Below are 27,955 nucleotides of genomic sequence, written 5' to 3'. Positions count from 1 at the left end.
TGTTCTTACAGTGGTCATCACCTATATTTTCATTTGCGGTCATTATGTGGCGATCCCAATCCTTGATTACGTAAAGAAAATCTTACAAAATGTCGCTTGTGATATAAAGATAATATGTGTTCTTACGTTACGAATCAATTATTGTCACTTGGTTGTTGTAATGGTACTTTAATGAGTGCCGTCTTTGAATTTCTTAGATCTTTGTCTATAAATTTGAAGTCAAACCAAATCTTAACGACTTAACATATATAGAAAAATCATCTAGTCATTCAAATTAGGTAATGACAATCTAACTCTTGACCATTTTTAGGTAGTGGATTGAAGGACACTACCCTGGAACTCAAAAATTCAAATCTACTTGAAAAAAAAAGAGAAAAAAAATCATACGTCTCTTTTCATAATCAGCCAATGAAAAGTCACATTTATAACGTTGTAAGTTGTAACACCCGCACACACGTTGTACGCACGAATCTCTGTCTCTCTCTCTCTCTGTCTCGCGCGCCTTCAAAGAAACTACCTGCCCTTCCCTACCCATAAATTCTAACCCTCACAGACACACAGTGACAGTCACAGTCACCGCCCAATCAGAAACTAGACTCAAAATACTCCTAAGAACCACGCTAGCAAAACCCGGACGTGAAAAGCAAATTCCAAACTCCGAAAAAAAAAAAAAAAAAAACCCAATTAGATAACCACAAAAACTTCACGTCCGGATCATTTCGTCCCCAAAGAGAATAACGTCACTGATGATGGCTCCGGGTCAGTACTAGGTCTAGGACTAGGAGTAACTAATAAAAACCCAAGTCAATCAGAAACAGCAGCGAACCCTAACTCGTTCGTGAACTCAACGATTCTCTTCCTTACTCGTCCTCAGCGTGTGCAAGTGCGTGTCTGTGTGTGAGTACTCAACTCGTTCTCTACAATTCTTTTGTTACAATTTTTAATATTTTAGTAAATTATTGTGTTGTTCTGTTTCTCGGTTCAAGAATTTGAGTATTCCATGCTTTAGGTTCAGTTTGGATTTTGATTTTTTTTTGAAATTATTGATGTTCTTTGGTGTTGATGATCAGGAACTTGTTTAATTGTTTATGCGCGAAGAAATGGATTTGGAATCCGATTGTAAGGTATTGAATGCGATCAAATTTGGTGGATTGGTTGTTGATTATTCATAGTGGGTTTTTTTTTTTTTTTTTGGATTGAATTGTTAAGGTAAAGAATGTAAAAGCAAGAAATTAATGTTGAGGGAGAATTAAAATGGGCAATATGGTGTTTTGGTTTTAGAAGCAAAATATGTGGGTTTGTTTGGTTGTAATTTTGCTTGGTGTACATAAGATATCTAATTTTCTTTCTCTAAGTGTGGTACTTAATTATACACTTGACTTTTAGGAAAAGTTGGCATCTTTTCGAATTAAAGAGCTTAAGGATGTTCTCACCCGGCTGGGTATTTCTAAGCAAGGGAGGAAGCAGGTATTTTTTTTTTTTTTTGTTTTTTTTTTTTTGAATTACATGCACGATTTTTATACTTCGTAAGGACTTTAAATGTTGTGTTATAATGAACTTGAACAATTTCTAACCAGTGGGTAGTTCAGGCCTTTTGGTATATGGTCACTCTTAAGTGTCGGTAAGTTATCAGGATGATCGTTAATTGGGTTCACAGTTAGTTTTGAGTACAGATACTATCTAAACAAGTGTACAACAAGGTGAAGGTTTTTCAAATACATGTCTGCTTGGCAGTGCTTTGCGTTAGAGGATGCTTGCATCACCTTGTGATGCGCATTGGGTTTTCTTCAACTTGTTCAGACAATACGTGGTTAATTAGTTTGTGGCATAATATAGCAGTTCTGTTCTCAATATATTATAAATTCTATATTTCTTCATTACCTGTTTGCCCGCAACCCTTCTATTAGAATTCTGGAGCAACTCTTGTTTATTGTTACAATAGCATGGTCTCATGCTTTTAGATAGGCTTGTTCATCCAGAACATCATAAGACTAATATATACAATTTTAGTACCACACTGTGTGCATAAGTGTTTTTTTGTTTCAATGGGCTTTTCCTGGAGGATGATTGTTTGTTATTTGAGGTGAACTTACTAGTGTACACCTCTATGTTCTGTACAGGATCTTGTGGACAAAATCTTATGCTCACTTTCAGAAGAGGAAGGTAATTTGTTTAATTACATCATTATCTCTTCCATTGTGTATGTTGTTATCTTTTTTTGGCAGCTAGAATGTATGTTATTATCTTGTCGTGCTCTTTGTTATTTATTATTATTTTTGTTCAATCATTCTCATGCTTAAGTTGACTGGATTGTTTCCATTACAAGTCTAGGTGTTGGTCTTGCTTTTTGTCTTTGTGCATTTTGGATTTAAATATTTTGCCTTGGATCAAGCATCTCATGCACGATTGTTTAACATTATGTGCAGTTTCCACTGCTCGTGGTTCAGCAAAGAAAAATGGTACTGGAAGGAATGGAGTAGCCAAAATAATTGATGAGGTGTACAGGTGCAAATTTTAATGCTTTGTATACACGCCCTGATGGGTTTCTGGGATATGCCATTTTCTTTTTGGTCTTCTTTTTTTTTTAAACTTGATTTTTGTTGATATATGTCGTGATTGGATATGTTATTTTTGTATGATTGATACCTTAATTTCTTCTAATTGTTCATTGTCTGCTTCTTCATTTGCTTGGCAATCATGTCCTTCATCATCCCATGATCTTTTTTTTATGCAATATCCTCTGAAATGCTCCAGAAAAATGACGCATGCGGAATCTGCTGATTTGGAAAGGAGCAGTCTGAAGCCTGAAGAAGCCATTGAAAATTCCATCAATACATACATGAACATTTGCTGCCCCTGTGGAAATTCTGTGCCTACTGAGTCCATGATTCAGGTTTATCATTGTTAATTTTGCTTTATTTCTAGAAATTGTTTGAATCATCTTGGGTTTTCTTTGTGTGTGTGTGTATATATATATATGTTGTTCTTAAATATATTTTTTGATAGGTAAGAAAATTTTGTATTAAAAAGAAACTACTCCATTAAAGAGATGAAGTAAAAGAAGGAAATATATACAAGTAACAAAGGAAAACAAATCAACTTATGTACAAGAAGAAAGTGAATCTAAAAACAACGGATGGATTTCGTAGAAGTAAAACCCCACACACGAGACCAATCAAACAAAGTGGTCACAAACAACTCTAGGAGCTTATCCTTAGAAAGCACCGAATCTTCAAATATGCGATTATTTCTCTCCCTCCAAATAATCCACATCACACAATGTGGTACCAAATTCTAAACATTTGAAGAATGCTTCCCCAACCAATTGTGCCAACCAGCCAGCAAGTCAATAATCCTTTCAGGTAGAACCCAAGAAACACGAAAAGATCTAAGGGCAAAGCTCCATAACCGAAATGCCTCACCACAATGTAGGAGCAGATGATTCACACTCCCTCCATTACTTTTACAAAGGCAACACCAATCCATAATAGTACAACCCCTTTTCTTCAAATGGTCCTTTGTGAGAACCCTCCCCCATGCAGCTGTCCAAAAAAAAAAAGGAGACGGTGTGGAGCCCTTACACCCCAAATACTCTTCAAAGGAAAAGTAATAGAGCTAGATCCCCTCAATGCACCATAAAAGGATTTTATATCAAAATCCCCCTTCGACCCCAAACACCATCTCATCTTACTGTAGTGATCCATGGCATATACAACCCATTTTTTTTTTTTTTTAAATTCTTGTTTATTAGTTTTGCAAACTGTTCACAAACACAAGAAGAGTAGTAGCTTGGACTTGGTGTATTCTCAAGCAAGCTCTTCAATGTTATGACCCTTGATGTGTATAAAAGGGAATGTTTGATCATTGTGGTATAGAATGTGTTGAAGAATTTTTGGTGGTGATTAATATGATAAAATGTGTTTGAAAGATTTTAATCATTTAGCTGGGTGTCCTTGGAGTTGTTTGATGGTAACATTCTACACAAGTTGTCGAACTAGTTGCTTGTGGAAAACTTAAGCCTTGCTCATTAAAAAGTCTTATTCAGTTCTTTGCCAAACAAGCTACTGAAGAACAAACTGATTAGCTCATTCTGGATTTTCTAGCCAAATAAGCTAGCTAAAGTCAAATTTAAGTGCTCAAGGGCTTTACATGCAGAGCTTAGAAAACACATGCCTGGGCTCAATGAGGTATGTAAAGACTAAAGAAACAAATTGGTAATCAATCAGGGTATATCAAATCAAAGAAGTCAGCAAATAGTAGTAAAAAGATCCTAGGACTTTCTCCTTTAATTTAAAGCAAAAGTATCACCTCAGAGTTTTCCCCCCCCTCCATATTTTGTCCTTTAATTGGTTGATGCCACGTGAAGTGTTGAATTTACTGATTGGTTGGTGGAATTGGTTCGGTAAGCGTTCTTGTGCTGTGTGGAATTTAGGTCCTTTGTGTCTGATGTGGCTTTTATGGAGGGAGTGGAACTGCTGTACCTTTGAAGATGTGTAATTTTCAAAAGTGCAATTAAGGCCTTCTTTTATTAGATCACTATGTGAATGTTATGGGTATTGTTGACAATGGCACTATCACAGAGTGCACTAATTTGCTTTCTTTTGTTAAGTAACAAGCTTTTTTTTTTATAAGTAAAAATTTTATTGAAGAAGGAAAAGAGTCTTAACACAAAGGATGTCTACTGTCCCATTTCAAAGGATACACAATCGCAAAGAGAGAGGAGCTAAAAAAAATTAACAAAATACTTTGAAGGAGAATGCCACCTTGGGTACTCATCCAATTGTACAAGGGACGTGTACGCAAAGTTCTCTGAAAAATTGCAATATGAAAGAAAGAGAATCAATAAAATCTACCAAAGAAATCAATGACAGTGATGCCAAGTGCATCTGGCTACTTAATCAACAGTCTCAAGAACACTGATTTTAACTTAGCAAAAGGCAAATCCAATATTAAGAAAATATGAGGCAACATTCCAAATGATAAAACTCTTCTGCTTAATGTTTCCAACCAAAGAGCACATCAATCACCTTCCTAGGTATCACCCACTAGACTCCAAGACAAAAGACCATTGCTTGCTTGCCATTACACAAGGAATCTACAAATAATGTACAATCTCATCATTATGCTTGTGCATTTTTTTGATAGGTACTAAGATTTTTATTGAATAAAATGAACATTGTGTTCATGAATCATTATGCCTGTGCATACAACACCAATTCACTAAAATAAATTTTTTTAATGAGTTATCTAGTCCAAAAAATTTGAGACTAAGGTGTAATTAATGTTGTAGTTATCTACTAATAAAATTTCCAAAGGTTGTTGTCCAAAAAAAAAATTCTTGGAAATATTGTGTCAAACACCCTTCTGAGAAAATCGCACTTTAGTAGAACCTCCTAAAACACTCATAATAAGATTGAACATCTTTTCTGTCACTATGGTTTAACATTCACCTTTTGTTACATTCTTGACTTTTTAATTTCTTTTTTGACTACTTTTCATTCAACCTCCTACACCCACAAATCAAAGAGTGATTCTATTTCTATTTGACAGTTGTGGAGATTATTTATACATTTTTAATCTTTCATTTTTTTTCACACCTTGTTTTCATTGCAAAAACCATTGAATATATCGGGTAATTACAGAGTTTTTATGTCTTGCATAGGTCATAGATCTCCTTTCAATCATTTTGATGATATCGAATTATATCTAACGAAAAGACATGCTTCATGCAGTGTGTGGATCCAACATGTCGAGTGCAGCAACATATTGGCTGTGTTATTATTTCGGAGAAGCCTATGGAAATTCCACCAATTCCATCTTTATTCTATTGTGCAACTTGCCGAATAAAACGGGCAGATCCGTATGTACCATGTATTTCCCTTTTTTAATTCAGCTAAGTACGTATGGTCCATTGATTTAACTATGCCTATGTTACGTGGACTTGTGTGCTATTTTTTGACTTTTGACACAGATCAGTTTTTGGATATGCCAATTTCCTAATACCTAGATGTGATGTCTGATGACACAATTTTGTATTAGTGTATTGTTTATCCATTATTTGTATGTGTGTTTGTGTATTAATTTTATGTGTGTATCAAAATTTCCAAATTCAGTGATACTACTGATATATTTAAACCCCATTTAGACCACCATCGTTCAGAGATTAGTGATAAAAAAAGGAGAATCTCTAGAGTTTTATAAGTCGTTCCCTTTTTTTTGGGGGATCTTGATTGAAGGGTCAAGTTCTTTTGGTTTTCAACTTGGTGGGTTTGGCACTTCATCCCGTCAACTTGAATTTGTTGTGTAACGTGAAGACACAACCACCAAGGCTACAAGGAAGGTCTGTAACTAGACGGCGTTGCAGAATGAGGTGTTCTTGTAGTCGTTTGAGCCACAAAATGGTTGTGTTGTGTAATTTAAGTCTGTGTGTGTGTGTGTGTGTACATTTCAATATTCTATTATTTGACCACAAAATAAGTGAAACCTGAGGAACTTTAAAGTGGGGAATGTTGGGTTTTTAAAGTTACCGTTATAACTACTTGTTTCAAGGAGATTTTTTGTGGTTAATAATTAGGAAAAATATGTAGACTTTTAGGTTTTTGATCAGGAAAGGAAAAGGGTTTGATTTTGGGGTTGCAAAGAGAAGAAAAGAGAGAGAATTCCTTTTTGCTGTTCACAGGTTGTGTGAATGGCCTTTACAGCTTTTTGAGTGCTTTGGGTAATGCCTGGTCAGGTCACTAATTTGTTGACTATTGGAGAGGGTTGTTGGGAAGTCATTGTAATTGGGTCGTGTGGCAAGCTACATCGCATTGCAGGATATGGACAATATGAAAAGAGAGGAATTGCCAGATTTTTGAGAAGCAATCTATGTAAGATATTAAGAATAGTTTTCTGAGATCTTTGATTGAATATTGTACTTTGATTTTTTTTTTTGGGGGGGGGGGGGGGGGGGGTTGTCTTGCAGTTCTATTGTTGACTTTTGGACCTCATGAATGTCTTTTTGTAATTCTTTAAGGTTTGAGTGTTCTTTCTTTTTACTAAATTATTCTCTTACTTTAAAAAAAAAATTTCCTTTAATTATTTGAGTACAATGACTCCTATTTAACTTTGTAAAACGAACTTCTAGTGAAATTGATGTAGGACAAAACCAAAATGTATAATAATAAGATTGAAGAATCTAAAAATAAAAGATAGATAGTCTAGGAGTCTACATGTAGGCTTGTTTGGAGTCAACATAGAGTAAGAGAGAATAAAGCTCTAGGATTTAGCACTATACCATTGGAAAATTGTGAGAGACTATAATTCAATCAACTATAATCTATCTCCATAGTAGCGTGTACAAGCTGCTGCCTAAGGTGTTGGCTAATAGGTTGAAGGTGGTTTTGGACAAGCTCATATCTGAGACTCAAAATGCGTTTGTTGGCGGAAGGCAGATTCTGGATTCAGTGCTTATTGCAAATGAATGCCTGGATAGCAGGTTGAAGAGTAGAAGTCCGGGGGTGGTATGCAAGCTTGATATTGAAAAAGCTTATGACCATGTGAACTGGGAGGCCTTGTTTTATTTGTTGGACCGGATGGGTTTTGGGATGAAATGGAGGGGGTGGATTAAGGCTTGTGTTACGTCTGTTCGTTCTTCTGTCCTGGTAAATGGATCCCCTGAAGGTTTTTTTGGATGCTCACGTGGATTGAGACAAGGGGATCCACTATCCCCGCTATTGTTTCTCTTGATAATGGAGGTTCTAAGTAGACTCTTGAAGAAGACAAAGGAGTGTAATCTTATTCGGGGATTCCATTTGGGAGATGCGAACGCTGTTGGTGTGCATATCTCCCATCTGTAATTTGCTGGTGACACTATCTTATTTTGTGATGCCTCTAGGGATCAGTTGCTGTCCATAAGGTTGGTGTTGTCTTGTTTTCAGGCTTTTACGGGGTTGAGGGTCAATATCGGGAAAAGTGAGATTGTTCCTGTTGGGGAGGTGAATAATATAGTTGCTCTGGCTAATATTCTTCAATGTAGAGTGGGCAGGTTGCCTATGAAATATTTGGGGATGCCGTTGGGAACTTCTTTTAAGTCAGCTGCGATTTGGAATCCTATTTTGGAGAAAATGGAGAAGAAGCTCTCTGGGTGGAAGCGTCTCTATTTATCTAAAGGCGGTAGGCTCATGCTAATAAAGAGTACTCTCTCAAGTCTCCCTACGTACTTTTAATCTCTTTACTATTTCTAAAGTTGTGGCAGCTAGATTGGAAAGTATTTAGAGAAATTTTCTGTGGGGGTCTTCTGAGGGGAGTTTCAAGTATCCATTGGTGGCTTGGGATAAGGTGTGTTCTCCCTTTGAGAGGGGCAGTTTGGGGATAAGAAGTGTGGTGTCATTTAATCAAGCGCTTTTAGGGAATTGGCTGTGGAGATTTGGTCATGAAGCTACCCATCTCTGGCGGAGAGTTATCTCCACAAAATATGGTGAGGGTCATGAGGGGTGGCGCACTAAAGTCTGCAAGAGGGCTCATGGGTGTGGTCTTTGGAGAAGCATTAATGAAGGGTGGGAGAGCTTTTCTAAGCATCTATCCTTTGCAGTGGGAGATGGAACTTGTATTCACTTTTGGCATGATAGGTGGATTGGTGAGAATTCTTTAAAAGATCGCTATCCTGAGCTTTATGCATTTTCAGCGGTCAAGGATGCTTGCATCTCTAAGGTTTTGTGGGCTCCAGAAGGGGGTACTGTTAGAGTGTGGAATTTAAGGTTTTATAGAGTGTTTGAAGATTGGGAGTTGGATGCTTCTTATTCTCTATTTCAGCTTATCCAACCTCGTATTCCTCGGGGTGTTAGGAGAGATACTCTTTGCTGGAGGCTAAAAGGGGATGGAAAGTTCGACACCCGGTCTTACTACCATGAGATTCGGGGTGCCTCGAATTCTTTATTTTCTTAGAAGGGTGTTTGGAAACCAAAGATTCCTAAGCATGTGGCGTTCTTTCTATGGACTGCTGCACATGGTTGGATCCTCACTTTGGATAATCTAATGCTTAAGGGTCACCCTTTGGCTAATTGGTGTTGTATGTGTTGCTGTGATGGGGAGTCGGTAGACCACCTTCTTCTTCATTGTCTTGTTACTCATTCCCTATGGGCTTTCATGCTTTTGGCTTTTGGTATTCATTGGGTTATGCTGGGTTCGGTGGCGGGTTTGTTATCTAGTTGGCATCAGTGGCTTGGGAAGCATAATTCAGAGATTTGGGATTTGGTTCCAGGATGCTTAATGTGGATTGTGTGGTTGGAGTGAAATCGTCGATCTTTTGAAGATTAAGAGAAAATGTTGGAGGAGTTAAAGATTTTATGCTAACGCAGTCTAATGGAGTGGTCTCATTGTTGGGGTTTTACTGAGTGTTCTTCTCTCTCTGAGTTTATGCCTTCCCTTAGCTTAGTTTCCCGACATCTCTCTTGCTGTTGTGTTTTGTTGTGCTGTGTTGCTGTTGTGTTGCTGTTTTGTTGTGTTGTGTTGTTGTTCATCATCATGAACATCTTGTAATTCTCATTAATTTTTTTCCCTTTTAATATAAGTTTTCGGATTACCTATCAAAAAAAAGAAAAGAAACCCGAATACTAATGTACTCAGGAAATCCCTTATTGAATTACAAAAATACATTAAATCTTGAAAATTAAATAATAATAATAATTTACCTAATCAACTATTAAATACCTAAGATAAAATACTATTGGTTTCCAAAATTAATAAAACTTAATTAAATAAATTGATTTCCGTACTTTTGGCGAGAGTGTAACAGTCGTACTTTTGAGGATTTGGAGAGTTCGAGCAACCTACTCCTAGCTTCATTTGTAGGCACCTTGTTTGATTGGTCTCTAGCTTGGGGCCTTGCGTCTAGAGAGTTCATTCCTAGCTTCATTTGTAGGCATCTCGTTTAATTGGTCTCTAGCTTGGGGCCTTACGTCTAGAGAGTTCATTCCGATGTTTATAAAGTCTTTCTCTTCTTGTACATATATCTTTTGTTTTTTGTAATCCTTTTGGCTTCTTTGTGCATATTTTTTTGTTTGGCATGAAGTAGTCTGTTTTCAATAAAACTATTCTTATCAACAAAAAAAAAGAAATTGCTTTGCACTTCTTGCATTAAAAATCCAATGAAAGACTGCAATACTGTTAGAAAGTTTAGAATAACATTGACCAACAATAGGCTAAAGAAATTAACCCCAAAAATAAAACTTTATGCTGGAATTATATGAAAATAAATGCTATTTTAACCCTAAAGTAATGAATTGAACTTCAAAACCATATAAAACTTGTGCGTGTGTGTGTATAAACCTCTAATATATCTTGTCAACCTGTTCCAGTAGTTTTGGGTTTTGGCCAACTGGTGAAATTAGGAGTCCTTACCTTAAGTGTATGTAGTAGTTTGTTTGTTTTATTTTATTTTTAATTAATTTATTTATTAAGTGTGCGTTTGGCATCAACTTATATAGCTTTTTGCTGAATGTATGCTTAAATATGCTTGTACTTTGAAAAAGTGAGGTTTTAAAAAGCTATAAGCTTAGCCAAAAAGGCTGGACTGAAACAGATGCTAAATTTGTATCTCTTTTTGAGCACCCACACTAGATGTGGGATATGTGCCAAATGCTAAATATTTGGCACATATCCCACACCAAACCCAATTTTAGCCCATTTAGTAGATGTGGGATATTGTTTTTTTTTTGCAACATTGAACAATACTGTGGCAAATTTGCCACGGTACGGAAGATATGTGGTATATTATTTGTTGTTTGTTTATTGTGTTGATGAGTAGTAAATATTATTTTAATGTGTAGTAAATATTATTTTAATGTATAGAATTGAATTATAAAACATCTGATAAATGGGATGTTGTAAAATGATGTGGTAAAATGGCATGATTTTTGGAACATCTGCTACGGATGCTCTGTTTGCTATTTCATGGTTAAGCAAGGTTTTTTACTCTTACAAAATATGTCCATCTGCAGCTTCTGGGTGACTGTCAAACATTTACTACCTCCTAAGAAGTTATTTGCTTCGAGTATTCCAACTGATGGGTGAGCTCAAGTTCCTTAATTTACTTCTCTGTCACTTATTTGAATTTTGTCTAACATTTGAATTTTATTTTCGGATCTTTGCATTAGTAGTTGCATGAAAGATGTGCCCATAACCTCAAAAATTTAGCGGGTTTTAGATTCTATGAGTTATACTTTGTTGCATGTCATGTCCAGAAAATGAGTGTGTTAAGATGTATAAATGGAAATATAAGGAAAGATAAGACAAGAAATGAGGAAATATGTTTAAAGATTCAAGTAGCTCCTAATTATGAAACTCAATTTATTATTATTATTATTATTTTGGATGGATAATGAAAAAACTTTTATTAAAAAGGAAAAAGGCCAACCCAAGTACACTGGAAATGCTGGAAATGTACTATAGGGGAAAGAATCAAGAACCCATATTACAATAATCAATTAAAACAGGAAGGGAAAAACACGAATATGTCAGCAACACTAAACTCCATTTAAGGAGAGTAAAAAAGAAAACAACCTTAAGCTGGAGAATAGACTGTTCACAGCCTTCAAAGCATCTAGCATTTTGTTCCCTCCAAATACACCACATCAAACAGTGCGGTACAAGCCTCCAAATAGCTATAATTCGATGTTGACTGAACTTTCCTTGCCATGAATCTAACAACTCAATAACCTTGGGCAGCATAGTCCAATAAATACCAAACAAATAAAAGACCAGAGTCCACAATTCATAAGCTATAGGGTAGTGAAGAAGAAGATGATCTACCGATTTCCCACAGCTCTTACACACATAGCACCAATCAAGAACTAGAATATGCCTATTTCGAAGATTATTTGTAGTAAGAATCTTACCTAAGGAGGTAGACGAAGAAATGAAAGCTACCCTAGGATGTACCTTCGATTGCCACACCATTTCCCAAAGAAAAGATATGACAGTAGTAGGGAAAAGAGAGATAATAACCTCGCACCTCAAAGCCTCTACTTATAGCTGGCTTCCAACAAACTTTGTTAGATCCAATACCCCGCACATTCGTGGAATAGACCAAATCCATAAATAAAGTCAAGGATTCTAATTCCCAATCGTGCACTGGTCAGCAAAACTGTATATCCCATTGTAGCCTCCCCTCGGAGATGGAAGAATCTCATGCCTGACTAATGCAATAAAATTTGGAAGAGCCTCCTTAAGATAACAATCCTTACACCACACATCCTCCCAAAACTTCACACGAGTACCATCTCCCACATCATGTTGAAGGAATTTAGAAAATTTCAACTAATTGCTTCTAATAAATTTCCACAGACTAACACCATACATCCCTGTTACAGGTTTCATGCACCAATTACCCATTCATTCCCGTATATTGCCTCTATAACCCTCCTCCAAAGGGCACCCCTCTCCGTTCCATATCTTGACAGCCATTTTCCTAACAAAGCAGAATTAAACCTTCTCAAACACCGAATACCTAACCTGCCATACTTCTCCGGCTTACAAAGTATGAGGTTGTGGTAGTTTGATGGTCACTGTAAAATTTAGTCATTTTTCATGAGTGGATCCTGTTTAGACACAGGATGGGAGATTCCTCGCTAGTGATGCTCTGCATCAGGTGGATGCAATGAAAGTGGGCAAGAGTTAGCCCAGGTGTTCTTTGTAAGCTGTGCTACATTTTTGCCTAGTAGGTAAGGTTTCCTGCATTTCGATGGGCAGCTGTGGGTAAAGAAGTTAGTCTAGGAAAATAGTATTCGTATAAGCATTCAGAATATGGGGTCTTTAACAAGTAAGTTCATAGACAGCAGATACAATGATTAGGGGGATAATAAACATAATATGGTTTATGGAAACTAAGAGATTAAGTGAGAAATCTAGGAAAATTGAATATATAGAATATACATTATGGTATACAGAAAGAGATAAAATTAGAAATGGTGTATGAATAATCATAGATAAAAGTCTCAAAGAAGAAATTGAGATTAGGAGGATAGTAGATACAATTTTGTTAATAAAAATTGTTTTAGGAAGAGACAATTAACATAGTTAGTATGCATGCTACTCAAATAGGGTTTGAAGAATCCATTAAGCAAAAATCTTGGGAGGACATGGAGAATTGTTTCAAGTTTACCAAAAGAGAAGATTAATATTGGGGGAGACCTGAATGGTCATGTTGGAAAAGATAGGGATTTGAAAGAATTTGTGAAGGTTCGGGGTATGGAGTAATAAATGAGTCAGGAGATGCTATTTTAGACTTCACAAAAACATATGATTTGATACTGATTAACACTTGATTCAAGAAGAGGGATTCACACTTGATTAGTTTCAAAAGTGGGACAAACATTAGTCAGATAGACTTTATCCTTACTTGAAAAGTTGATAGGAGATGTTGTAAAGATTATACAGCAATACCAGGAGAAAGCATAACCACTCAGCATTGGCTGGTGGTAGCAGGTATTTATATTAGAAGATGGAAATAGAAGAAATATTAGACAGAAGCCTTTTGAAGGGATAGAAGCAAGTTGTATTTAAAGATATGTCAACCAAAGAAGTACTTGGAGTTTTTGATAAGACAGAGGAATATAATGGTCATGTTCTGTAGAAATTTCAATGATTGAGAATTGGAGTTGGTAGATTCAGTGTTTGATGTGTGTTCATATTTGGCATTGAGCAGGTCGAGAGATGTACATTTCTCTTGGAAAAGCATTTGGTGTGTTAAGGCTCCGAAAATGGTTGCATTCTTATGTAGACAGAAGCTTATAGAAAGATTGTGATGTATGATAATCTCATGAAGAGACAAATCACTCTAGTTGATTGGTGTTGCTTGTGTAGGAGTGTTGGTGAGACTGGATTCTTTTGCTGTTGCACTGTGACATTGCATGTGCATTATGGACCTTTGTTTTCTTGGTGTCTGGGGGTTCAATGGGCAATATCAAGGACGGTTGTTCGTCTTCTATTTGGATGGATGAATTGGTTTGGCAAACAATCTTCTTTTGTTTGGAAACTAGTCTCCTTATGCCTGCTGTGGATATTGTCCAGAAAGGAATCATATACTTATGAAGATTTGGGCGCTTCAACTGAAGTCACTTTCCTACTTTATCATTGCTTGAAAGGATATTGTGCTTTGGTTTCCTATTTATGTACTCATTCTATTGTAGTTTTTTCTGATTCTCTCATAATAATTGTAATCCTGATTTATTATATTCTTTAGGCTATCTTATGTACACATGCTAATTCATCTTCTTCAATAAAATTTTATTACTTATCAAAAAATAGAAAAAGAAAATTGTTAGCTTGATTGTGAAGAAGGTGAGGCAGAAAACTAAGGGCACTCACACAAATCCTGAAAAGCTGTTACACAACACTAAGATAGATTTGGAGTATAGTCAAACCCCAAGACCAAGAAAACAATGAGTAATCCATGCATATCTTATGTCAACTTTGTTTTTAGTTTCTTATCTAGGCCTAGTCTTTAATTGTTGTTTTGTTTAAGGTCATCTGCTCTTCCGATGTGTTCTATCCTAACCTTATTTTCAATAAATTTTCAGTGCAAATCCACTGCGACTGCATGTTGATGAAAATTTTCAACTGACAACAGCTGATAGAGATCCTGAATATAATGTTCAGGTTTGTTTCAATTCGATAGTCCATGGAGGAGTAATGCTAGTACCACAACTTTGCCACAACTTGCCCGTGTGGCGAGTTGTGGACCCACATGGACCCACCATTTTTACTTCACCACTCACAACTCACCACGTGGGCAATTTGTGGGTTTTGTTGTGGTACTAGCATTATTCTCCATAGAGTGGTAGTTTATGTGTATCAAGTAATTGTGGTCTTTTGTCATTTATATATAATAACTTTTTTTTAATAACTAAAACATTCTTGTGCACAGGTTTGGTGTTTACTTCTCAATGATCATGTTTCATTTAGGATGCAGTGGCCACAGCATGCAGAATTACAGGTTAATGGTATGCAACTTGATGTTTTTCCTACTCATTGGATGATGCATGGCTGGCATTTACAATGTAATGGTGTGTCTCATTGTCAGCTTTCTTTTCTGCTTTCTCCCTTTTTTTCTTTGGTGTGGGAGGGGGCACATCTGTTGTTCTGGGAATTACAGTCTGTGACTATTACTTTGAAAAGCTTCACAATATGCTAGTGATTTTAAGAGAAAAGGGAAGGAGAAGGGGTGGGGAGTGGTGGGTGGGGGGGAAGTGGAGTAAGCTTTAAGACGGTCCTTGAGGCCAGGCCTTGAAATGAACTACAAGGGTACAACCTCTGCCATGGCTTGCTTATGAGCTTTTAGTAAGTTATTTTTTTTTGATAGGTAATATAAGAACTATTATTAATAAATAAAAGATGAATAATACAAGATGTTCATGATGATGAACAATAAGAAACAGAAGAAACAAACAGCCAAACAAAGAAGAGGGAAATCAAATAGAAAAACTAAGGGAAGACAAAAACTCTAGAAGAGACAAAGACTCAGTAAAACCCCAACAACGAGACCACTCAAAAAGACTACGATGGCTTAAAACCTTCAACTCATCCAACGTCTTCTCCTTGTTCTCAAAGGAGCGACGATTCCGTTCCAACCAAACAGTCCACATTATGCACCCTGGAATCAAATTCCAAATATTCGAGTTGTGCTTCCCGAGCCACTGATGCCAACAAGACAACAATCCCGCCACCGATCCTGGCATAACCCAATGAATACCATAAGCCTAAAGCATGAAGGTCCATAAGGTATGAGTAACAGGACAGTGAAGGAGGAGATGGTCAACCGACTCCCCATCACAACAACACATACAACACCAATTTGTCAAAATGCGACCCCTAAGCTTGAGATTATCCAACGTGAGAATCCGATCGTGAGCAGCTGTCCACAGGAAGAAGGCCACTCGCTTAGGAATCTTAGGTTTCCAAACACCCTTCCAAGGAAACTGAGAGTTCGAATTACCCTGAATTGCATGGTAATACGATCGGGTGTCAAACTTACCATTACCTTTGAGCCGCCAACAAAGAGAATCTCTCCTAACCCCCCGAGGAATACGCGATTGGATAAACTGAAGTAGGGAAAAAGATGCAGGAAGTTCCCAATCTTCGAAAGCTCTGTGAAACCTTAAATCCCACACTCTAATAGTGCCTCCTTCCGGAAGCCACAAAACCTCAGAGATGCAAGCGTCCTTGGCAGTTAACAGACAAAGAGTTCAGGGTATAGATCTTTTAGGGAATTATCCCCAATCCACCTATCATGCCAAAAGCGGATACGGGTGCCATCACCCACTACAAAAGACAGATGCTTAGAAAAACTCTCCCATCCTTCCTGAATGCTTCTCCAAAGGCCACATCCATGAGTCCTCCTGCACACTTTCGTACACCACCCCCCTTGACGCTCACCATATTTTGTGGAGATAACTCTCCGCCAAAGATGGGTAACTTCCTGACCAAAACGCCACAACCATTTCCCTAATAAAGCTTGATTAAACAACGCCACACTTCTTATCCCCAACCCCCCCCAATTCAATCGGTAAACACACTTTTTCCCAAGCCACCAAAGGGTATTTGAAGTTCCCCTCAGAAGACCCCCAAAGAAAATTCCTCTGAATACTTTCCATTCTAGCAGCCACTGCTTTAGGAATAGTGAAGAGAGATAAAAAATACGTAGGAAGGCTAGAGAGAGTACTCTTAAGTAAAGTGAGTCTACCACCCTTAGATAAATAGAGTCGCTTCCACCCTGAAAGTTTCTTCACTTGAGGCATATGCCTTAAGATCTGAGCCAACGATGGTTGAGAGCTTTGGAATTGGAGTTAAGTTTGTAACTAACCCCTTTGTTTTTAGTCATTTTCTTAACCATGTATGTTGATTAGTTAGCGTTTATTTCTTTTAAAGTGTGCTTTCTGTAATGGTATTAATCCTGGAGTTCTCCAGCTGTTTGAATTGGTGGACTGGCCACTCAGATGGTCAGTTTATTTTATTGGACCTTTCAGTGTGCTAACTCACCAAAACTCATTGAATTTGGTTAATTTTGTATACCTCTGCAAAGATCACTCATGTGACTTGTCAATTCCATTAATTGGACCTTTCAGTGGGTTGAACACAGGCCATGACACTAGGTTCAGCCTGACTTTTGGGTTACTTGGTCCTAAACTGGAATTAATTTGATTGTTATAACATGCTAGTTTGGCCCATACGCACTTGTTGGTTTTGGTTTAAATGTAGTAAAAGGACAAAGTTTGGCTCCAAAAATGGTTCCAACTCCACTCAATATCTTTTTATTAGATGTAAATTTTGACAAATCCATTTTTACATTACATTTTCTTCTCATATCCTTCATGCTTGCAAAATTTCAAGAAAATCAAAGGTCAATAGCTATATTTTTATATAAGTCAAAAATCAATAGCTATGTTTTCAACAAATGTTCAAATATCCAGTTTTTTTGTAATAAGAGATTATGCATAAAAAATTAGTTTATGGATTGAATGGTAAATAACATCTTATTGGCATGAAATTTGACATGAGTGCTAAGAATATAAAAACGTGCAATCCAACGGTTAGATTTTCAAAATATGTTACGATATTAATTTTTTTAGTGGGTGTTGGAGCCAAACTTTGTCCGTAGTAAAATAATTCTTGTCATTGACTTAATGTTTTCATGGTTTTGTTCTTGTTATAATTTTACAGGTATTACTGTTAGGACAGTTAATAGACCTGGATCACAGCTGTTAGGTGCTAATGGTCGTGATGATGGCGCATTAGTGAGTAATCTTCCTTTTTCATATGCTGATGTATTTGATGATGTTATAGTTGATACTCCTCTTCATTTTCGGTTCCCCCCCCCCCCCCCCCCCCTCTGAAGTTAAGTTTAATATCTTGTTTTTTCCTTTCAGATCACAGTATACGAAGGAATTAATAATATTTCGTTATCAGGATGCGATGCTCGTGGTTTTTGCTTTGGCATCAGACTTGTGCAGCGGCTTAGTGTTCAACAGGTACCCTGACCCATCTTTCATGAGCTGATACCTGAAAAAATCATATTGTCATGGAATTCTGATGATGATGGAAGTTGATTAGCACGGTCAACGAATCATGTGGATTGTGCATTCGTGGAAAACACTTAAATCTGTAACTAATGATAGCTTTCATTATGTTGACACTTAACTCTGTAACTAACATTTGCTTTAATCATGTTGACATTCTTAATTGTCCAGCTGTTAGAAGTTTACTAACGAATGATCTTTTCTCATTATTTTTTTTTAATCATCCTTGTCAGTGCCATTGAGCTCACACTTTCTTCTCCCATGTGAATGGGTGGAGGGTTTGTTGTGGCTCTTAAACCCACCAGCCACGTATATAGCTTACTAATATAAAAAATCATCATCATTACCTATCCAAAAAAAAAAAAAAATCTTCATCATCATACTGTATTGTTATTATAAAATTTCGTGGAAGATTTACTGCCTGATTTTCAGATTTTAAATCAGTATGCCTTGGCATAATCTCAAAAGAGTGTCCTTTGTTTGGACAGGAGCTTGGGGTAAGATTATTACTTATGATAATCTTATCAAGATGGGCTTCTCTTTAGTTGGCTGGTGTTGTATGTGTTAGTACATTGGGGATACAGTGGATCAATTGTTGCTCCATTGTGATGTTGCATATGTTTTATGGAGCGAATTTATTAAGCTATATGGGGCTCATTGGGTGTTGCTGTCAATGGTAGTGGACCTATCTTGTGGGTGGAGGAATTGGTTTGGGAAAAACTCCTCGGAAGTTTGGAACCTTACTTTGTTATGTTTGATGTATAGTATGGGAGGAATATAATAGCAAACTTTTGAGGTTATTGAGAGATTGCTTGATCAGCTGCAATCCTTGTTGATTTGAAACTTGTTTGATTGGTCTCATGTGTGGGTTTTTACACATTGTAAGTAGTCATATTCATTATGTAAGTTATTAGGAGTTATTCTTGCATATCTTCGTGTAAACTGTAACTTTTCACTAAATATATTTGTAAGTAGTGAACTTGTGTTATCTAATCTCAGTCCTTGGTACAATGCTTCTTGAAGTTCATTTCCTAATTCCATGTTTGTTTATCTTTCTTCTTCTTTGTGCTATTTAGGTTTCAGTGCCATCTCACTAATTAGTTTTTTTTCTCCCTAATCAATGCCTATAGGTTCTCAACTTGATTCCCAGAGAAGAAGATGGTGAGCTTATTGAGGATGCACTTGCCCGTGTTCGTCGTTGTACTGGTGGTGGGGTTGCTGCAGCAAATAATGATAGTGATAGTGATGTAGAAGTCATTGCTGATTCAATTACAGTTAATCTTCGCTGCCCTGTAAGTGATAATTTTTATTACTTCATCTAACCCATTTGCTTTTGTTGTGCTCCATTCCTCTTTAATTTTCATTTTGTAGTGATTTTATGTTCATGCACAATTAGTATATTCATGTTATGAAGCTCTTTGCTGTGTGTGCTGTGTTTAATGATGCTTTTTACTAATTTTGATTATTCTGAGGAAAATTTGAATATTTTGAACATTTAATAAACTTGGGAATGTGAGTTCATGACCTGGAAAAGCTCCTACATCTTTTAATGCTTGTTAAATAGCATAGGTTCTGATTTGAATGGTAGTTGGTGTTGAATTACCTCTTCTCCAAAAAACTTAAGCTATTAGGAGATAGTAAATTTAATTATTTAACCACATAATTCTAACACTCCCCTCATGTGTGTGCTCAAACTACCTTTTAATAGATGAGGCCCAACACATGAGATTTTAAATGGAAGGTAAAGTGGAGGAGACAAAGATCGAACTTAGGACCTTATGCTCTGATACCAAGTTAAATTACCTATTCTCCCAAAACTTAAGCTATTAGGAGATGGTAAATTTAATTATTTAACCACATAATTCTAACAGTTGGACTCAACAAGTATGACATATGTTTTGCTGTGGCCTATTAAGGCCATGAAAGGGTAGGATCATATAAGTGTGCTAAGGTATACTATCAGGTAATTGCTGACCTCAGTTATCACCTCAGCCTCAGAGTGGAAGTGGACCATTCTCTGGCATCTTATGTGCTCATCAGCCAAAAAGATATCAAAATCTTTCTACATACTCAAACTGATATCTGTTTACTTGCTGTGCCTTTAGTCATCAGCTGTGAACTGCGTATCCTTACACATAAGGAGGCCATCATTGTTGCAGAATCATATGGGACGTTATTCGAAATGTAATACCAGCTTGATTCTGATTCTATTAAGAAACCATTATCATGCTGGTGTGATTGTGTTTCATGAAAGTGGTATAATGAGGACTGTTTGTGTTCTAGTTGGTTTATGAGAAAATCCATGAAGTGTTTAATGTAGATATATGTGCAATTTAGAGCTCGTTAGTTATTTTGCCTCCTGAATTGTCTTCATTTCATTTTCACAGATGAGTGGCTCTAGAATGAAGGTAGCTGGTAGATTTAAACCTTGTGTCCACATGGGTTGTTTTGATCTTGAAACTTTTGTGGAGCTAAACGAACGCTCTAGGAAGGTGAGTGGTTTGCAATTTTCAATGATCATTTGTAATTGTTTTATGTAAAACTTCATAAATATGAACTATTAATTTACTGTGGTTGCAGTGGCAATGTCCTATTTGCCTCAAGAACTACTCCTTGGAGGACGTCATCATTGACCCTTATTTCAATCGCATTACGACTATGGTAGTCCTTGTAGTTGACATCCTGAAATTCTTGAGTTTTATAGTTTTTGTGACAACTAATAGAATAAGAAACATTATTTACTGTTTATTTGGTGGGACAGATGAGAAACTGTGGAGAAGACATGACGGAGATCAATGTGAAGCCTGATGGTTCTTGGAGTGCAAAGACTAGAGGTGAATATAGTGATCTTGCTCAATGGCATTTCCCTGATGGTTCTCTCTACATTGCTAAAGATGAAGCTACTTCCAATTTGAAATCCTTAAGGCAGATCAAGCAGGAAGATGTTATAGAAGAACATAGAAATCTTAAAATATGTATGGAGAAGAATCACAATGGGGTTACAATTAGCAAGCATCAGCATATCGTCCTCTCCTCCAGGAATCAAGAAGAAAATTGTGAGAATAGTGACCTGAATGTGATAATGATGTCCAGCAGTTCCACTGGAAGTGACAGAGATGATGAAAACCCAAGTATTAGTCAGGACCGTGGTGGGAATATTGATATCTGTGCTATTGATGGAAATGAGATCAATTCCATTCCTCATAATTCTGACCCTGCTTTTGGAATTTTAAATGGTAGACCTGCACTAAGAGAGGATGCAGCCATCATAGTTCTCAGTGATTCAGAAGAAGAGGATGACCGTTTGTGCTCATTTGTGGAAGATTCAGCTCTTAATGCGGACGAGACTTCTTGTTTGGGTCTCTTTAATGGCAATGCCAGTGGCAACAGCAACGGCAATGGCAATGAAATTGGATTCTCACACTGGCCATATGCTTCAGGTACTCAAGCAGGTCCTGGTCTCCAACTTTTTGGCACTGATTCAGATGTCTCAGATGCTTTTATTGATTTGGAGCATACTTCAATTTCTTCTTCAGCACCAATGAACTGTATTGGAGGAGCTTCAAGGTTAACTGTAAATTCTGGCGGACAGGTCCTAAATTCTTCTGTTTGCCATAACAATAATGAAATAGATAATGGTTTGGTTGAGAATCCCTTGGCATTTGTTAATGAGGACCCCTCACTTCAAAATTTCCTTCCAAATCAACCAGCTGATATGTTGGAGCAAGCTAATAGGGACCACCAACATTCTGCATCAAATGGTTTTGAGGATTGGATTTCTCTTAGGGTTGGAAGAAAAGGCGAAGAAGGTGTTGACAGTGATGTTGAGGTTCCTGCAGTGTCTCCAGCTGCAAATGGACTAGATTTGAGAAACCAGAGTGGTTCAAATGAAGGTAGAAGGCTTTGTCTAATAAATGTTACATTTCTGAAAGCAATATTTTATACCATAATGGACCTATAAAAAAGTTTTATGCCATAATGGAATTCAAGTTTTATACTTTTCTTTAGGAGACTCAAATCTTTTGAGTCAGTAAAATTTTTATTACTTATATAAAAAAAGGTATTCAAGTTTCATATGATTTGAATACTTCAAAATTACGTCTTCATTATATTTTAACCATTATCACCTCTTGGCAATAAGAAATTTTTTAGTATTTTTAGAATTTCAGTCAAAAACTTTATTTTGTGTTCCTCAGGGGCCTGAACTGAAATGAAACTGAATTGCTAAGTATGTTAACTTGTGCTATAGCTGTCTTTCTTTTTAATAATTATATCATAGAGATTTAAGGGTTGTAAAAAATATCTGTACATGTCACTTTCATGTCAGTAAGTTAATAAGAAAATGTTATTCCATCTCAGACTTTATTAATGGATGCGTTTCAGTGTTTCTGGGGCAGATCAGTTTGAAATAGGATGCTTGTAATATTATACTTTTTGGTAGAGGAGATTGGATGAAATGTTACCTTAAATTAGGTTTTCTGCTCCCTGCATGAGTAGCATGACAGGTGTACAACTTTTCTTTGATAGGCCATAGAATTTTATTCAAAAAGAAGATTACTTCATGTTCACGATGATGAGCACTAATAATCTTAAAAATTTACAAAGAATCAGACAGAAAAATTATCTAGTTCTCCCTTGAAGCTATAGTTACCTGGTCTATTTATAGGATAAAACCTTTTTGTTTAGTTCAGGGATAAGGAATGTTCTCTACGCTTTTAGCAACCCCATCTAGATGGGATTTTGTCCCAGTTCAGAGTCTCTCAAATGCTAAAGTTTTCAAATATCCATGGAATAATGAGGCTAACCTTATTTATGTTATAAAATTATCAAAATCTAGGAATGATGGGTTTTCTATGTGCCTTGGTTGACAATTCTTACATTCTTGTTCCTTTTTTGAGTGATGCTAAGGATACTACAAATTTTACTACATAAGCTTACAAGTTAATGTATCATCAATTACAAAAAAGTAATTTAGACATTAATTTATTATGTTGTTGAATTGGCATAATCACATTCATTGCCATGTCAGTTGGTAAGCCTTTTGTTGTAAAATTGATTGCAGTGTTAGCATTTTCCGTCTACTTTTATCTTTGATTTTTTTTTTTTTTTGATAGGTATAAATTTATATCTTTGATTATCATTTAGTTAATTCTGTCCTTTGCAGCTGCTATAAATGCACATGGGAATGATGAAACTGGGTCTAATAGAACAAGTAGTAGGAAACTTTCAGATGGCCCTTTCTCCTTCCCTCGCCAGCCACGGTCTGTGAGACAACGAGTTTGTCTCTCAATAGATTCAGACTGAGTAGATAAACTGGACCTTGCTTGAAGTTACATAGAGGAAGCCACTGGCAATCTTATTTATTTTCAGTATTTTCTTGGAGAGATGGCAGTTATCCTGCTCTTTGTTTCATGCCTTGCTTTAATTCCAATGGGGAAGCAAATATTTCATTGGTAGATATGATGCACGCAAACGTTGGTGATCATGATGTCAATTGTATTCTCTCTTGTGCATTATAGTAGTACTGGCAGTTCAGGAACTTCTTTATCTACAGGTGAGCCCTACTTATGATCTTGGTTTAAAGTTTTAGCTTTGGCTGATATGTCAAGATCCCAATAATAGATTTTGGTAGATATGATTCATTGGATATTGTGGTGAAATATAAAAGAATGAAGTTAGTAAACATCTACACTAAATATTTTATTGGTTAATGTTATGAGATATGTTAATCTAAAAGCATTGACCAACAATATTATACAAGCTTTAAATCACAAGTTTTTTTTTTTTAAATTTTTGTTGTTGTTGTTATTATTGGTCTGTTCTTATGTACTGTTTCTCTTTTTCAATAGAATAAATTTCATGTCAAAATTCTTGTAATAGTTAATATTAGAAAATTCTTTCCAAATTGTATGTAGCTCCGGGTTTTCTACACACTGGCCATTAATTATATTATAGTACTGCTGGAACATATTTTGCTATATATACATATTATTCATAACTTCTTCTTCTGTTTTGGTGTGTGGATTTAATGAGAGTACCATGGTTGCATATGAATGATGGTACTTTGACTAATTTGTTGAGAATCCGTAGTTGACTTCAAAAAATTTGAGATTAGGACTTTGTTCTTGTTGTTGTACAATTGTTGCATATGCATATATTCATTCTTTACATGCTCTTTTACAAATATGATTGGCAACACATGACAGAAAGATAGAAATTTTCCTTATTGGAATCACCCGTGCATAATCAGTTACTATAAAAATAAAGGCGAAAACACTATTTTGGTTTCTACATTTTGGAGTCACAGTCAATTTGGTCCCTACCGTTAACTCACTAACTAAAAATATCTGTGGCTAATGGTGTGTACTGCTGGCATGCTTATTGCTGATGTGGCTACTAAAATAATAAGAAAAAATTCAAATCAACATTAAACACTACCACATCAGCTTATAAATAAAAAATTAAATTAAAAACTAAACGAAAACATAAAAAACTAATTCCTCGTATGGGAATAATAAAACCGTAGCCATAATACTAACACTCATTAACTCAGAAAAAGTATTGTAACATTCATCAAATACATTTGTAATATTGTTCAGACTATCTTTTTGAAAACAAACACCGAATGAGCAACAAGCCAACAATTCTCTGGCTCACAACGGACATTCAAAGTCATTTATTTTTGTCCTGTCCATCTACTCGCACCTCCATTGTTGATGAAGCCCAGAAGGACCAAGTTGGTCAGTCAATATCCTTCCTCGCCGTTCATTGCCATGAGCTACCATTGAGATGGTCACCTATCTCTCTCCTTTTGTCTCTACTTTTCTTGGACTCATCTAATCGGTCTCTCCTTTGATCTGTGATGGTGTGGGAGTTTGGGTTGTTTGATGGTTCAAAATATGTCTGAGTTGTGGTTGAAATTTGATTTTAGGGTTTGGTTAGGTGGTGATGTTGGGTGGTGGTGGATTTGGGTTTGGTAGTGGTGCTAGACTGTTGAGGTGGTGGTAATTTGGGTTTGGTAGGGGTGGATTGGGGTAGTGGTAGTGCTGAACTGATGAGGTGGTGGTAATCTGGGATCGGTGGTGGTAGATCTGGGTTTGAGGTGGTGAACCTAATTGCATATAATACTGTTTGGTTACTAAGAAATTGCAAGAAAGTAAAAATGAAAATGAAAATCTGTTAGTTACCAAGAAAATTGCAAGAATTTTTTTAAAAAACAAATAAAGAAAAGAATAAAATTTGAAAAAAAAAGAAGAAGAAGAAGAAGAAATTATTTTATGAACGTTGATGTGGCTGTATTTTTTGCCATCTAAGTGCTGATATGGACGCTAAAATTTAAACACGTCAGCATTAGACATGCCAACAGTGCAAAGATAAAGGAGGAAAGTGTGGCTGAGCTTATGAAGTTCACCAATAGGGTCCTTTTTTGGGATGTAAGCTTCTTTAGGGGTTTTCATGTTCGGGAAATGGAGGCTGAGTCGAGCTTCATAGTTACAATATATGGCTTCTCAGTAAGGGGGCTTGGGGAGGATAAGATGTGTTGGAAACCAGATAGAAATAAGGGGTTTATGGTTAAAGATTATTATAGTCTTCTAGCGGGCTCTATTGATTTTTGTTTTCCTTGGAAAAGCATTTGGAAGCAAAAGATCCTTACTCGAGTAGTTTTCTTTGTTTAGACTGCTGCTTTGGGAAAATGCTTGACAATTGACAATTTGAGAAAAAGGAATATTTGGATATTGGATTGGTGTTATATGTGCAAGTGTAATGGTGAATTGGTTAACCATCTTTTTCTTCATTGTCTGGTTGCTATGGATTTGTGGTCTATGGTTTTGGGTTTATTTGGAGTAATTTGCCACAATCAGTTGTGGGGATTCTAGCTTGCTGGCTAGGCCGGTTTGGTAGTCATTGAAATGGGAATATATTGATAATTATTCCCCATTGCTTAATGTGATATCTTTGGAAGGAAAGAAATAGTAGGTGTTTTGAAGATAATGAGAGATCCATACCCGACCTCAAGCTATTTTTCTTTAGAACTTTATTGGATTGGTGTTTGCTTTGTGAAACCAATCGTTCCCTTCTCTTCTTGTTTTTCTTGATTCTTGTGATATCAATAAACCAAGCTAGGGTGTCCCTTTTTGATGTCAATAAAAGGACTAAATTGATCATAAATTGAAAATACTATTACCAAAATGAAGGGACCAAATTAACTGTGACCCCAAAAATAAAAGCTTCACATGGTGGTGTATGATGATGAAACATAAGGCAAAGTGGGTGATCAGTGATTGGGACTTATGTCATTTTAGGGTTTCCAAGACACAGTGGGGCTGTGGCATTGTGATGATCGATTTTCAGAACAAAGGGAGGGTCTAGATTTGTGTGATATATTATCATTGTCTAAATGTATTTGGGGGGAAAATTTTGTTTGAACACCAGCATTTTGAGGTTAAAAAAGATGTCCAAACCCGCAACACCCATGGACAGTTTTACCCATGGACAGTTTTGTAGGTTGATGGTTTCAACTCTGGATCAAGTGGGTTTTTTCATCTATTTTGGTAGAACGGTTTTGAGGGTGTAACTAATCCCTCCTAGGGACCTACGGTACAGGTCTCAGATGGACTGGTCTGATTTCCCAGTTCTAAGCAAGCATGTAATTAACAAACCGTGCTTGCCTAGGACCTTTAGAAACCACGAATTGCTATATATAATACTAATGTTTATTCAAAAAATTATTGTAGTCTAATATTTCATGCATCAACTGTTATATTATAAAAAAAAAATCTTTAGTATTTAAATAGGCTGACATTCTACCAAGCAGAGGACCTATTTATTACCTATACAAATTTTGACCATGTTGGTTTAATCACTTTGACTCTAACGTCAGTTTTCTTTTCCTCCTGTCAGGTACAGTACATTCTTCTTCTGTTTCTTGTGCAGTAGTGGTATTGAAGATTTGCAGGTGACTTTTCCTACTTGCAAATATACCCTTTTATTTCAAGGAAAGGGGACCAATTTATTGCAAAACCTTCAGACATTGTGGGAAACCTCAACTTTGTAACCTGTCCCCTTTGACCTACTAAAGTAAATAACCTATAAATGTTTTAGCATGAGACTGTATGACAAGATTCTTCTGTAAATAGAAAGTGTTGATTCGCAGGGTTGATAATTATTATGCACTTGCTCTTATCAAAGTGCAAATTTTGACTTTTACAAAAGAACATGCCAGTTTCTTGTGTTCACCAATTTTTTGGGCGCCAGGGAAAGTTAGGGTGTTGAAGGATCCTTGAAAGCATGTGATGTATTTCTGTATTCTTGACAAGATAATTTTCGAAAGAGACGGGCAACAAACAGGAAGCATTGCAATTTTCATTGTTTAGTGGTGAGGGTTTAGCTTTAGCAACGAGAAAATGCTGCTATGGTATCTGTATGTTGTAGAATTTTATGATGTATATATATGGCTGATTTCATACATTAAGCTGTCATTTCTATCTTATTTGTACAGATATCTGCTCTAATTCAGTCTTGGGCTCTGATTGAATTGGTGCTGGTAGTAATCCCTTGTATCAAAGTCTTTCTTCTTCTTTCTTTTTTAATATGTTTGTTTTTTTACAAGATGCGTATGTGTTTTGTTCTGCTGAGTTTTTGTGGTTGTCGAAATCAGGGAGACAAGAAATATACCTGTTGGAATGGTTGGACATAACAATAATAGACTAATAATAGGCCTTTCAAGTGATGTCCCTTCAGTATGGTTATGTTCTGCATTTTGTCATTTCTATGCATGATATAAGAGAGCTATCCTTTTTCAGGCATACTCATGAATGAGCGCTGTTTTTCGTGGCAGCTTAATCTTTCTTTTCTGGTCATGTCCTTGTGGAAGGATTAAGATCCTATAGAATTCTTAGCGT

At 36.3% G+C, this 27,955-nt stretch overlaps 1 protein-coding gene across 2 annotated transcripts; it reads left to right on the top strand.

Moving 5' to 3' along the window:
* The first annotated feature begins 479 nt into the window (after nucleotides 1-479).
* LOC126697299 (E3 SUMO-protein ligase SIZ1-like) lies at nucleotides 480-27,643 on the top strand. Of its 2 annotated transcripts, XM_050394230.1 has the most exons (18): nucleotides 480-897; nucleotides 1,071-1,124; nucleotides 1,387-1,467; nucleotides 2,121-2,163; nucleotides 2,427-2,505; nucleotides 2,755-2,893; nucleotides 5,733-5,860; nucleotides 10,980-11,048; nucleotides 14,559-14,637; nucleotides 14,906-14,981; nucleotides 17,698-17,771; nucleotides 17,904-18,005; nucleotides 19,184-19,345; nucleotides 20,441-20,545; nucleotides 20,634-20,714; nucleotides 20,815-21,946; nucleotides 23,218-23,607; nucleotides 26,955-27,643. In XM_050394230.1, the coding sequence occupies exons 2-17, from the start codon at nucleotides 1,089-1,091 to the stop codon at nucleotides 23,355-23,357; spliced, it is 2,526 nt and encodes an 841-aa protein (XP_050250187.1). In that variant the 5' UTR covers nucleotides 480-897; nucleotides 1,071-1,088; the 3' UTR covers nucleotides 23,358-23,607; nucleotides 26,955-27,643. The 2 variants fall into 2 exon arrangements, with proteins under 2 accessions (XP_050250187.1, XP_050250188.1); XM_050394231.1 differs by lacking the exons at nucleotides 480-897; nucleotides 1,071-1,124; nucleotides 1,387-1,467; nucleotides 2,121-2,163; nucleotides 2,427-2,505 and having other exon boundaries at nucleotides 5,733-5,871.
* Nucleotides 27,644-27,955: the final 312 nt, after the last annotated feature.

The sequence above is a fragment of the Quercus robur genome, chromosome 8, assembly GCF_932294415.1.
Source record: "Quercus robur chromosome 8, dhQueRobu3.1, whole genome shotgun sequence".
Classification (NCBI taxonomy): Eukaryota; Viridiplantae; Streptophyta; class Magnoliopsida; order Fagales; family Fagaceae; genus Quercus; species Quercus robur.
Note: the sequence above shows the minus strand (reverse complement) of the source record. Positions and strands in the feature narration are given on the sequence as shown.